This window comes from Caloenas nicobarica, chromosome 17 (genome assembly GCF_036013445.1).
Source record: "Caloenas nicobarica isolate bCalNic1 chromosome 17, bCalNic1.hap1, whole genome shotgun sequence".
Classification (NCBI taxonomy): Eukaryota; Metazoa; Chordata; class Aves; order Columbiformes; family Columbidae; genus Caloenas; species Caloenas nicobarica.
Window position 1 is genome coordinate 13305569 of NC_088261.1, and position 12956 is coordinate 13318524.

Sequence of the window (12956 nt, forward strand, 5' to 3'; positions counted from 1 at the left end):
TGACTCGCTCTGGGCAAAGCGTGAGGAGTCCTGGGCAGGGAAGGTTTAGAGGGCATGGGGTGCTATGAAGACAAAAAATGATCTTGCCTTAATTCCTGCAGGCCCATCAGATGTCAGTTAATGTCAATGAAAATTAATAAGAACTGAAGACAAAGTTTCAAAGCAAAGAAAGGTGTCAACATACTTTTTTTTTTTTTAAGTCTTTGGGGGTTTTCTTTTCTTCAAAAGTAAAGTGTTTTCCAGAACTAAAAATGGATAGAGGTCACACATGTCTTCAGCTACACAGATAAGCTTTAAAAAGCTTTTAGCTTAAAAGCTTTTTCCATATTACTTTTTTACATGTTACACATTAGTTTTGTACATATTAAAATTTTTTCTTTTCCTTTTTTTTTTTTTTTTTCCCCCTAAGTCTTTGCGGGGGGTTCTTTTCTTTGAAAAGGAAAGAGTTTTCCAGAACTGGGAATGGATTTAGGACACAAATGTCTTCAGCTACAGGGACACAAACACCTGATGCCAGTGTAGATGCCCCAGGCCCAGGAACCCCTGCCCAGGCTCCACCTGCATTGCAAGGTGCTCTGGTCTCCCCCAGGTCCTCTGTGACAGATGCCAATCCCAGGCCAGCACCTCAGGTACACTGGGTCTTCCAAAATGGCACTGGCTCTTTATGGTGAGACAACTGATGACTGATGTCTGCCTGGAAAGGCGTACTTTTTATTTTTGTTTTTTGATTTTTGGGGGTTTGTTTGTTTGTTTATGTGGTTTTGGTTGTGGTTTGGGTTTTTTTAACATATTAACTAAAAAAAATAAAAGGCAAAAAAGTGAATTACTGGGAAGTATACTAAGGGTAGGAAAAGAAATATTGGTCTTCTCCTGTACTTCTATTACCAACACTCTATTATTTCATCTCCCTCGTCACTCAGGAAGTTTCCACCTCTCCTGATTAAATGTCCATGTCAAAGGACAACTTTGCAGCAGACTGTCTGGACATTCCCCGTTCCCAGTGCTGTCAGGTTTCGTCCTCCACTTGCTCTTTGGTCATTCAGTTGCCTCTCAACTCTCTGGTTTCTGCTTTGAGCTTCAGGGAGTTACAAACTTGCCCCATTCTTCAGAGATCCAATTAACCTGTTAGTCAGCATGTTAATTGTGTTTCTATCTATCCTTTCCTATCTTTCTGTCTAAACCAGTTCTTGTGTGGATGTCAGTTGTGGATGGTGGATCTCGTTAGATCCAGCTTACACACACAGTTGAGGGAAGTGTTTTAGCGTTTATTGCGTAGTGTTTACACAGGAGAGCGGGTGGATGCTGGTGTACAGGAGCTGCAGCATCCACCTGCAGAGCTCAGTGGAGAAGTCTGATGTGAGGAAAAGTGATGCAAGTGTCTGGTGGCCAATGAGGGAACTGGCAGATGGGGGTGGGGGGTGAGCAGCAAGGGTGTCCATACAGTGTCCAGCCTCAAGGGAGTGTTCTCCTGCCTGTCCAGATGTCTTCAGGAGACCCTCTGGATCAATGTCCATTGTAGAATGCTGTTGTAACTTCTTCTATATGCTGAAAAATGATAGAAAATACCCTTGAAAGAAAAAACCCTCCTTTATGAAATCTTCTTTGAAATCTTCATCAGTAAGTGTCCCATTGAAACTTCTCCAATTAGTTCTACAAGTCTTGAATATTTGCAGAAAATTACAGAAAGAAACATTGCTCGTTAGGGCTTTCTGTGTTTTAATGAGCCCCATGGCGTATTTGGTGCTGAGTCCACGAACCTCAGATACCAAGGACAGACTGAAGAATCTCCTCAAGAAGTCCAAGTCAGAAGCAAACTCCAAAGTACCTTGAAGCATTAATGGGCCCCACTGAGGGCTGTTACTGACAAAGCTTCCCCAGGGGCTCGTTAGAGCAGATAATTGGAGGCTGTGGTTCCATCAGGCAAAGGCAAAGTGCATCAGCACAAACCCTTGGTTTGTTTGATGAAGGAGAATGGCCAAGCCTTGAGCCCCTGCCTCTAGGAAGGGAGATCCTGTCCCTCACGTGTGTCTCAGGGCTCTTCCTGGGGATGTGGAGAGTGCAATGCCCAGTGAAGGACAATGGTGTGACACTTCCTGGCCTCCCTGGGGGGTGCAAGGAGGCGATGGGGTGCCATGGGCATGACAACGATGTGTCTCCTCTTAGGCCTCGGTGGCAGGGACATCAGCCATAGCCGAGGGGACAAAGACCTTGGGTCTTTCAGGGACATCCAGCATCATCCTGGGCCATCTCCACCACAGTCCATCCTACACTGTCCCAGGCCTGTGGCTGTTTCCCCACAGGCTGCAGACACCCCATGCACTTCTCCACCTTGTTCTCATCCCAGTGTGTCCCCATCTGTGCTGTTGTCTCTCCATCCCCCCCAAGCTGTTCCCTGAAACACAAAGCCATGGCTGATCCAGGGTTCCTCTGAATGAGCACAGCCCAGTGCTCAGAATGACATTTCTTTACCCTGAGGTCCACTCTGGACCTCCAGAGCTGCAGTTCCTGATGGTTTTCCTTTCTCATGCTCTTTCCCACTCAAAAAAAAAAAAAAGATAAAAAAATAGTGCCATCATCTTGGGAAGTGATTTTCAAGAGTTCTTGAGCTACTACTCTTCTTCCCTGTCATAGTTTTACCCCAGTCAGCAGCTAAGACCACAACAGCTGCTCATGTACTCCCCCAACTGACCAAGTGGGATAAAGAAGATAACCAAAGGGAAGGGCGAAACCCGTGGGTTCAGAAAAAGCATTTTAGTAAGACAATAAAAATCGTATAATATAATATACTACTACTACTACTAATATACTACTACTACGTATATAATGAAATAAAAAAATAAAATAAAATAAAATAAAATAAAATTAAATTAAAAAATTGAGAGGAAATATAAAAAAATCAAATTAAATTAAATTAAGAAAATATACTCAGTGCAATCCCTCATGTAAGTCCAGTCACAGAGAACAGCCAGTACTGGAGAAGGGAGCACCTTAGTCCCAAACAGCCCATCCCAGCAAGACAGAGCAAAAAGGCCCAAGGGCCAACTGCAAAATGGCAGAACAACAAAAGGCTGAACTCACTCAAAACTCCCAACAGAACGAAACTTCCAAACAAAACTAACCAAAGTAGCTGCAAATCCTGAACTAACGGAAGTAACTAGCCAGAAAAGTCAGCTCCAGCTTTATACTGAGCACAACACTAATTGTAGGTGTGGGAATATAATGGAAGATTGGCAAAGAGGCGATTTGTAAATACACTTAAGTGACTGTACCTGGGGTATAGAAAAACACAAATGACACTAAACTTTGTTTAGCCTTGTGTGCTTTGCAAGTTGAACCTCTGCCTTTATATAACAAAGAACTGTGAAAGTCTTAAAGGCACATCCTCAAACAACCTTGAAATTCCTGCTCTATTGCAGGTCAATATCAAAGCAGTGTGGTAAACCGCGCCTGCATGAATCCCTGATATACAGGTGAAACAAGCAGGTCCAGGGATCCAGCCAGGACTGAGCTCTGCAGCACCTGCACTCTTGCGAGTGTCACCTCTGTCCAGGTGCTTTTTTAGGGATCCCCCAGTTAGTGAGGTAAAGAAAACAAAATACACTTTGCATTTCATCTGCGGTTTTTGGTTGTTCCTGTGACCTGCCTGTGTTGGCTCACACATTTGGCACTGTCAGCACCACCAGAAACAGCCATGCCATGGTTTGCAAAAAGGTCGAGGACTGGGGCAGCTGTGCTGGTGACTCCCTGTGTTCAGGGATGGCCCAGCACCGAGCGCTGGGCCCCCGTGGCCACTTTCCTGGATCAATTGGCTCTGCCACAGGCACAGCCTGAGATTGATGACAGGGCAGTGGTTACCCCGCAGGCAACTGAAACGGCTCTGCATGTGTTGCCATGGAAAGCAGCATTGGATTCTTCTCACGAGTTAGCCAGCAGATGGGTATGGTAATTATTTACCCATCCTAGAGCTCCTGACCCTGAAGTTCTCGCATTACAAGGTATCAATGGTTGTGTGCAGGAGTTTTACCACCGTATGCTGAACCTGTCAAATCAGTGTCATCCCTCAGAACCTGGTGTGCAATGCAAAAATGTATTAATTGGACGTGGCAGATGGGGATGGCTCATGCATTGCTTTTACGATCCAATCTGGACAGTGTAGCAGTAACAAGCGTCAAAATGCAGTTTTTGAGAGGAGCGCCTGCCTCACTAAAACCCTTGACTACAGCAGCAGTGACAAATGCTACGGGTAATGTAGGAGCTCTAATAAATTCCTTGGGGGACATTTGGGCTCTAATTTTGGGACCCTCTGTTTGGGTGGTAAATAAAGGCAAGGCAGCAAAACCAAAAGGAATTACAGCATGGGTTATGAGGACACAAATGTAGAATGATCTTGTACAAGCTGGTATCCCATGGTCAGAAATAGATGGGATCAGAACATCAGAAATGTTTTGCCGACAGCAAAATTAATGCTTACGCAAAAAAGCCGAGCGCCCCTCGCCCCATCACCAGCACTGTGCCCACTCCCACCTGCCAGATCAATACAAGACCAGTTTGCCTTTACCTGGCAACAAAAGCAATATACTTTCCAAGTATTGCCTCAGGGATACACAGAATCATAGAATGTCCTGATTTGGAAAGGACCCACAGGATCATCGAGACCAACTCCTGTCCCTGCCCAGGACACCCCACAGTTCACACCATGTGTCTGAGGACGTTGTCCAGTCTCTTCTTGAACACTGTCAGGTTGGGGCCGTGACACCTCCCTGGGGAGCCTGTTCCAGTGTCCAGCACCTCTGGGTGAAGAACCTTTTCCTCATGTCCAACTGACCCTCCCCTGGCACATCCTCCTGACATTCCCTTGGGTTCTGTCATGACATCTCCAGCTCTTCAAGCAATCTTGGATGAATCCCATCAGGCCTCATTGACCTGTAGGGATCCAGCTGGAGTAGCAGATCCAGTACAATTTCCGGATCGTTTGGGAGTTTATCATTCTCGCAGGCATGGTTTTCCAGCCCAGGTTTATGGGGGCCCACAAGTCCATCATCAGTGTTGAAGACCAAGGTGAAGAAAGCATTAAACATCTCAGCTTTGTCTATGTCCCTGTTAATAAGGTGACCATGCTCATCAAGTAATGGGCCCAAGTTATTTGTAGTTTGATTTTTGCCATTAATATATTTTAAAAAGCTTTTTTAATTGCCCTTCTCACTATTGAACAGCTTCAATTCTAATTGAGCTTTGGCAGCATGAATTTCCTCCCTACAATAGCGAGCAGCATCTCTGTAGTCCCCCCACATTGCCTGACAAACACAGCCCCTCCATTTGCCACCAAATGATAGTAGCTAGTGTCACACTCTGGTCAGGTACCATTTCTGTTTGCCGTTATATTGCTGATCATGGCAGTGTCACAATAAGAAACTGAAGCAGCTGTCAAATCACTGAAATTTCATTTACAGGACCAAGGCTGGGCAACTAAGCCAATGAAAACACAGGGCCCTAGTGCTACTGTACTATTTTTAGGAATAGTTTGGCATGGACAGCTCAGAGAAATACCAAACAGTCCAGCAGTTTTCTGTACCAGCCACAGTAAAACAATCGCATGCCTTTGGGGGATTTTTAGGGCGTTGCAAAACTTTTATCCCCACATCTTCTGTGGAGGTGGATTCCACTTGTGAAGGGTTAATAGAAAAGCACAACAAAGTTGATACATTTAAGTCACAAAACACTAGGGAAGTAAATAATATGTCCTCTGCCAAGCTGCATGCTGAAGATGTAAATGTGCATATAGCTTGTGGACATCAATCAGCTTATACTGCACGTGCAGGGAACATGGCTCACAATCAAACCCCTTTGCTATTATAGACTTGTAAAACATGTGTACATCTTTGTGCTACTTGTACTCAGGTACATTTAAGGGCATTATGTAGGCCATGGGGAAGGATAAAACGGGGTCAGTGGGCCTTGTATACCTGTCAGGTTGATTATATTGGCCTCCTACCCCCATCTAGGGGATGGCAATATGTACACACTGCTGTGGGTACAGTGTCAGGACTAACTACAGGGGAAATGGAATTATTCACACCAATGGAACCAGTGAGACTGCAGCCTATTGATGCAGATGTAAAAAATCATATAACTCCAGAGAATGCTGTGCAGTTCTGTACCCTGATTTCTCCTCTTATGTTACATCCTTTGCTAATATCACATTCTCAAGTTCTCGTATTTCAGTTATCTTCAGTGAACACCTGTGTTTTATCTAGAGGTGACAGCATTGGAACAATGTTATTGGTGTCACAGACCCAATGTCTAACCGAAGTCCAATGTGAAACAGTGCAGGCCATGAGTTTCCAATCTGTGTGGGCAACTACCCCACACCAGGTTGTTAAACCCAGAGTGATACCAGCTGAAGGAGCAGGAGCAACAGCGTATGTATTACTGGAAGGTGACAACACTCCTGTTGATTAACTGAGATTTGTCCTGGTAAACTTAGATTTGTTCAGCCTCTACAGTATCATTTGCCTTTAATGTTTAGGAGAAATCATTTGCCTTTAATGTTTAGGAGAAATTAACAGCCGCAGATCTCTTAACAATGTGTTTCATTGGCATGACAACCCTGGTAGCTGTATTACAGAATTCTGCTCTGCTAAGGGATTTTGACATTAATTTTCTTATTGTTGCTTTCTCTGAGTAGGTAGTGGCTGCAAATGCTGCTTTGATTTTGAAGGCATGTGTTGCTTCAACATAGATGATGAACTAGCCAGCGTGGAAGGCGACATTTCACATCTTCGGGACTAATGCATTAAGTAGCGAGATCTGAACAGGCTGGAGAGTTGGGCAGGGAAAAATTTAATGAAATGTAACAAGGGCAAGTGTAGAGTCTGGGCAGGAACAACCCCAGGTTCCAGTATAAGTTGGGGAATGACCTGTTGGAGAGCAGTGTAGGGGAAAGGGACCTGGGGGTCCTGGTGGAAAGCAGGATGACCACGAGCCAGCACTGTGCCCTTGCGGATGGGAAGGCCAATGGTACCTGGGGTGGATTAGAAGGGGGGTGGTCAGTAGGTCCAGAGAGGTTCTCCTGCCCCTCTACTCTGCCCTGATGAGGCCGCATCTGGAATATTGTGTCCAGTTCTGGGCCCCTCAGTTCCAGAAGGACAGAGAACTGCTAGAGAGAGTCCAGCGCAGAGCCACGAAGATGATTAAGGGAGTGGAGCATCTCCTGTGTGAGGAAAGGCTGAGGGAGCTGGGTCTTTTTAGCTTGGAGAAGAGGAGACTCAGGGGTGACCTCATAAATGATTATCAATATGTAGAGGGTGAGTGTCAGGAGGATGGAGCCAGGCTCTTCTCGGTGACAATCAATGATAGGACAAGAGGCAATGGGTACAAACCGGAACACAGGAGGTTCCACTTAAATATGAGAAGAAACTTCTTCTCAGTGAGAGCCTGGAACAGGCTGCCCAGGGAGGTTGTGGAGTCTCCTCCTCTGCAGACATTCAAACCCGCCTGGTTCCTGTGTAACCTCATCTGGGTGTTCCTGCTCCGACAAGGGGGATTGGACTGGATGAGCTTTTGAGGTCCCTTCCAATCCATGACTTTCTGTGATTCTGTGAAGTGAAGCTATCTACTGATAATGCCTGGCTGAATTACTCATTTAATTCCTTGGCAAGATGAATGGGACACCTGAATCAAAGCAGTATCGTAGAGATATGTTTTTCGCTTTTTCTGTATGTGTTTATTGTGTCTCCCTGTAAATTGCTCTGTGCTGCACCTCACAAGCCCAAATGAACAACTCTGGCTTTGCTGTCCCCAGCAGGAGCTGTCTCTTGAGTGAGGGCGTGGAATGTGCGGCAATAACGCAAGAATGGGAAGGACGAGAATTGTATAATACGCTCAAGCGACTGCAGCTGTGTTGTGGAAAAACACATAAATCACAAGTAGAACCTCTGTGTTTAGACAACAGGCCTGTGAAAAGAGTCATAAAGGCACCTTATCGTACATGCTTGAGATTCCTGCAGGCAAAGATCAAAGCAGTGTGGTAAACTGCGCCTGCGTGAATCCCTATATGAAATTAGCAAGCTGATTGATCTTCTACCAGGGCTGAATCCTGCAATGCCCGCATCTCCGGTTGTGTGACCTTTGCCCAGGAGCTTAAGTCCTGTTTCAGGGATCTCCTGGTAGCGAGGTAACAAAAATAAATTTGCTCTTTGCAATTGCATGTGTGGCCTCTGGTTGTTCTTGTGACCCACCTGCGTTGGCTCACACAGACAGGACAGACGGCAATGGTTGGGGTCCTTCCCCAAACTTCTCATGATAAGTCCTGTGCAATCCAAAAACGTTCTTCCCCTGCATCGAATAATGTGTCCTACACCCCTGGGCAACAATTCTCCTAGTCCAAGTGATGATCCAGAGAGCTGCTCTCAGTGACTCTTCTTGATGGGTTTCACACCTGGACGACGAGGCTGATGGCTCTCCCAGGGCGGCCCTGGGACAAGATGTTCATTCCTCAGAGCCTGTAATCTGGGTTCCCACTTCCCACTGAGCCTCTGTGCTCTTCTTGGTTTTGGAGATGGGCTCTTGATGAGCTGGTGGCTCTCCAGTGATGGGGCTGAGAGCAGCTGGGGCAGGGTATTAACTGAGTTACTTCTCCTGCCATTGTTAGTGCCTTCTTTGTGTGTGCAGATGAGCTTCTAACCATTTAACACAATCCAACAAGAACACGTATTTCCTGAGGCATCTGTGTCTGGAGGTTACATACATATGCATTGGTATTATCTAACATACGATAGCAGATCACTGGTATTGCTGTCCAGAAATGCCGCATGATTAGGGGAAAAGCTGTGTTGTTATACGGGCAATGGCTTCATTCAGGGCCAGTATCACAGTCTTGTTTCTGAGACTGTAGATGAATGGATTTAAGAATGGGTACAGGACGGTGTTCAGCAACGCTACAATGCTGTTAGTCTCCAAGGAAACATATTCTGAAGGACATGCATAGAGAACAACACAGCTCCCATATACAATGGCCAAAGTGGTGAGATGGGAAGAACATGTGGTAAAAGCTTTTTTCCTCCCAGAGGCTGCTGGAAGATGTAGAATACAGAAAAGGATGCACATGTAAAATGCCAGAGTTAAACATAAGGAACCCAGAATGACAAATGATATGAAAACAGAGTCTATTTTCCAGAGCAGGCTGGTGTCAGAGCAGGACAGTTTTAATAAGGGGGAGTTGTCACAGAAAAAGTGGTGGATCTTATTTGAGCCACAGAAAGTCAGCTGGGAGAGGATGACCAGGCGGTAACTGAAGAGTGTGAAGCTTGTGACCCAAGCAGCAACAACCAGGTGGATGCAGAGCTGAGGCTTCTTGATGGCAGCATAACGCAAAGGTTGGCAGATGGCAACATAGCGGTCAAAGGACATGACAACAAGTAGAACAAACTCTGTACAGCCCAGGGCAAAATAGAAATAGGATTGGGCAAAGCAGCTGCTTAGTGAGATTGTTCTCCTACCAGAACCCAGGATCACAACCAATTTGATGCTTGTGGAGGATGTAAACCAGATTTCCAGGAAAGCCAGATTGCCAATGAAAAAGTACATAGGGGTTTGTAGGTGGCGATCCGTGTACACAAGGAAAATGATGGTGATGTTCCCCATCACTGTTGTCAGGTATATGAGCAGAAAGAACAGAGAGAGTAAGAGCTGTAGTCTTTGATCAAGCCCTGAGAAACCCTCTAGGATGAACTCAGTAACTGCAGTTCCATTTTCTGGTCCCATGTTGAATTTCGGTTCGTCATGCCGAGACAGGAACATGTCAAAAACCAAGTGTGATAATTCCAGTCTGGGTGAAAGGCTCTCCAAAACCTTCTCTGCTTCCTTCCTTTCTTCCAGTCTTCCTACAGCAGACAGAGTACTTCAAGCATTTCTCATACTCTGATTTTTCTATATCAAATATCAGTCGGAGTTCTCAGAGAATTTGTTGTCTTCTTTCAACCTTTTTCAAACACTCATAAAGAATTCTTTCTTCATAACAGGGGATTTTAAAGTCTCTTAGCTATTTATCCCATTCCTGGCAAATTCCAAATTCACGCAGACCTGTTCCAAACATCTGTCACACCTATGTGGCGAAGTCATCTCTTCTATTGCACAAACGCTAAACTATCAAATCAAATCAAATCAAATCAAGTCAAATCAAATGCAGGTTGAAATTTTTTCTTTCTACTTTTCAGTACTTGCCTTTTTTGACTAGGAATCCCTAAGTAACTACTGATTTCAGAATAAGCAGTATCAAGCATCTCTTTCGTAGTCCCCTGCTTTCTTCCACAGCTTCGTGCTCTCTGTTTCTTCAGGAAAGGGGAGGGGAGGCTGGAATAGGGACCAAGTATAACGCATCTTCTTTAGTACTCTAAATAATTACTGAAATTTGTTATGGTTCCACACAGTCTCATCTGACATCCATCTGCACTGAAATGTAGTTGCTTCCAAACAGTTGCTCATTTCTATTACTATCAAATGTCCTGAACCTTTTTATTTCTCTTTTTTTTTTGTTTCCTCTAATTAAAAAAGTCCCCCTGTGCCTGTTTACATCCAGATCTCTAAGGAAAGCACAAAGTAATTCCTGCAAAGAAGCTGTAACAATCAGGTGCAAACCCCAGTGTAGAATCAGATGTAAAGAAATGTGATGTAACTCCCTGGGGGCCAATGAGCAGAACAGGGCATTTGGGGAGCTGATTATAGATTTCCTGCTAACAATTTGAGTAGAGAAACATTATTCACTGGAACTGCTCTGTTTATGTTGGCACCTTTCATGTTTCCTCATCTGCCTTTTTAATTTTCTTCTTCTTTTCTTCCCTCCCTCCACCAATTCTGTCTTCCAAAACCTCTCCAAGGAAAAGAATGATAGAGTAAGTCAGGTTTGAAGTGAGCCCTGAGCACCACCTTCTCTCATTCTCCTGCTCAGGGCAGGGTGAACCAGATGAGGTTGTTCAAGGCCTCTGCCCAGCTTTGCACCATCCACAAAGGAGCTGAAGTTTCACTCCATCACATCATACAGGGGGAGAATAAAGACATTCAACGGTGTTGGCCCAAGTGCTGGTCACTGAGGGATTCCGCTGGTAACTGGTTCTATGGGGCACTTTGTACCACTGGGGACATTTGGGCTTCATCATCCAGCCACCTTCCCACCCAGCATCCACTTCTTTAGCCCAGAGAGCACCAATCGCATTATAAGGACATCACGGGACACCATGTCTGAGGCTTTGCAAAATTCCATGTCCACAACATGCCTTTCTTTCCCTGCCCATTTGGGTTCAGCAATCCCTTCCTTGTTTTCCAAGTGCCTGGACAAGGCTGCAGGAGGATTTGTCCCATCCCCTTCCCAGGGACGGAGGTAGGCTGCCCTTCTTGAAGACAGATTTGACAACTGCCTTTTCCAAGGACCTCAGAACCTCCCTGATTACTCTGGCACGTTTGAGACCACAATCCAGAATCACAGGTAAGTATGACATAGCAGGCAGACATGAAATTAATCTGTGTGGGACAGTGGTTTTTTTCTGGAGTCACACAGAAATGTCAGGGTTTTGTCAGGCGTCCACATCTGAGCTGGACTTGTGGACTCCTTATGCACCCAGAGATGTTCGGAAACAGAGTCTGTCCCTTTTACACACAGAGGCAGGAGTCACAGTGTCTCTCTGGCCTCCTGTTGCCACTCCCAAGGGACGGGAGACACCTCAGCCCTGTGGTGTGTCCCCCTGCTCTGCACTCATCTGAGATGTCCCACGTCATGAGGAATGGACACGGGGACATTGGTTAAAGGAAGCACATCCCAGTAATGCATTTAGACAGTTTCCATGGGATGTGACTCCCAATGTGAAGTGACCTCAAGACCCTGCCTGTCCCACAGAATCATTGAATGTCCTGAGTTGGAATGACCCACAGGATCAATCAGTCCAACTCCTGTCCCTGCACAGGACACCCCACAGTTCACACCGTGTGTCTGAGGACGTTGTCCAGTCTCTTCTTGAACACTGTCAGGTTGGGGCCGTGACACCTCCCTGGGGAGCCTGTTCCAGTGTCCAGCACCCTCTGGGTGCAGAACCTTTTCCTCATGTCCAAATGACCCTCCCCTGGCACATCTTCCTGCCATTCCCTTGGGTTCTGTCACTGGTCACAGAGAGAAGAGCTCAGCCCTGCCCCTCCTGCTCCCCTGCTGAAGCTGCAGCTGCCATGAGCTCTGCCCTCAGTCTCCTCTTCTCCAGGCTGAACAAACCCAGGGACTACACCCGCTCCTCATATGGCTTCTCCTCCAAACCCTTCCCCAACTTCGTAGCCTCTTCTGGACAGTCTCCAGTAGCTTTATCTCCTTTTGATCCTGTGTCCCCAGCCCTGCACACAGTGAATGCTCCAGGTGAGGCCGCCCCAGCGCAGAGCAGAGCGGGACAATCCCCTCCCTGCCCGGCTGGCCGTGCTGTGCTGGATGCACCAGGACACGGGTCCCTCTTGGCTGCCAGGGACACTGGTGGCTCATGTTCAACTTGCCGTTGACCAGAACCCCCAGATCCCTCTCCGCAGAGCTGCTCTCCAGCATCTCATCCCCCAGTCTGTATGTCCAGCCAGGGTTGCTGTGTCCCGGGTGCAGAATCCGGCACTTACTCTTATTGAACTTCATGTAGTTGGTGATTGCCCAGTTCTCCAATTTGTCCAGACTCCTCTGCAGGGCCTCTCTGCCCTCAACTGCCAACAGCTCCTCCCTATTTCATGTCATCAGCAAACTTGCTAAGCAATCCCTCAAGTTCTGTGTCCAAATCATTTATAAAGACATTGAAGAGTGCTGGCCCTAAGATGGGCCTCTCTGGAACCTGCTAGTGACTGGTCGCCAGCCTGACATGACCCCATTTACTAGAACCCCTTGAGCCCAGCCCGTCAGCCAATTGCTCACCCACTGCACTGTGTGTTTACCCAGCTGCGTGCTG

At 46.3% G+C, this 12956-nt stretch overlaps 1 protein-coding gene across 1 annotated transcript; it reads right to left on the reverse strand.

Annotated features, from left to right (window-relative positions):
* Window positions 1-8814: 8814 nt before the first annotated feature.
* Window positions 8815-9798, reverse strand: LOC135995721 (olfactory receptor 6E1-like). Its single transcript, XM_065647237.1, has one exon. The coding sequence runs from the start codon at window positions 9796-9798 to the stop codon at window positions 8815-8817; it is 984 nt and encodes a 327-aa protein (XP_065503309.1).
* Between the last annotated feature and the right edge of the window lie 3158 nt (window positions 9799-12956).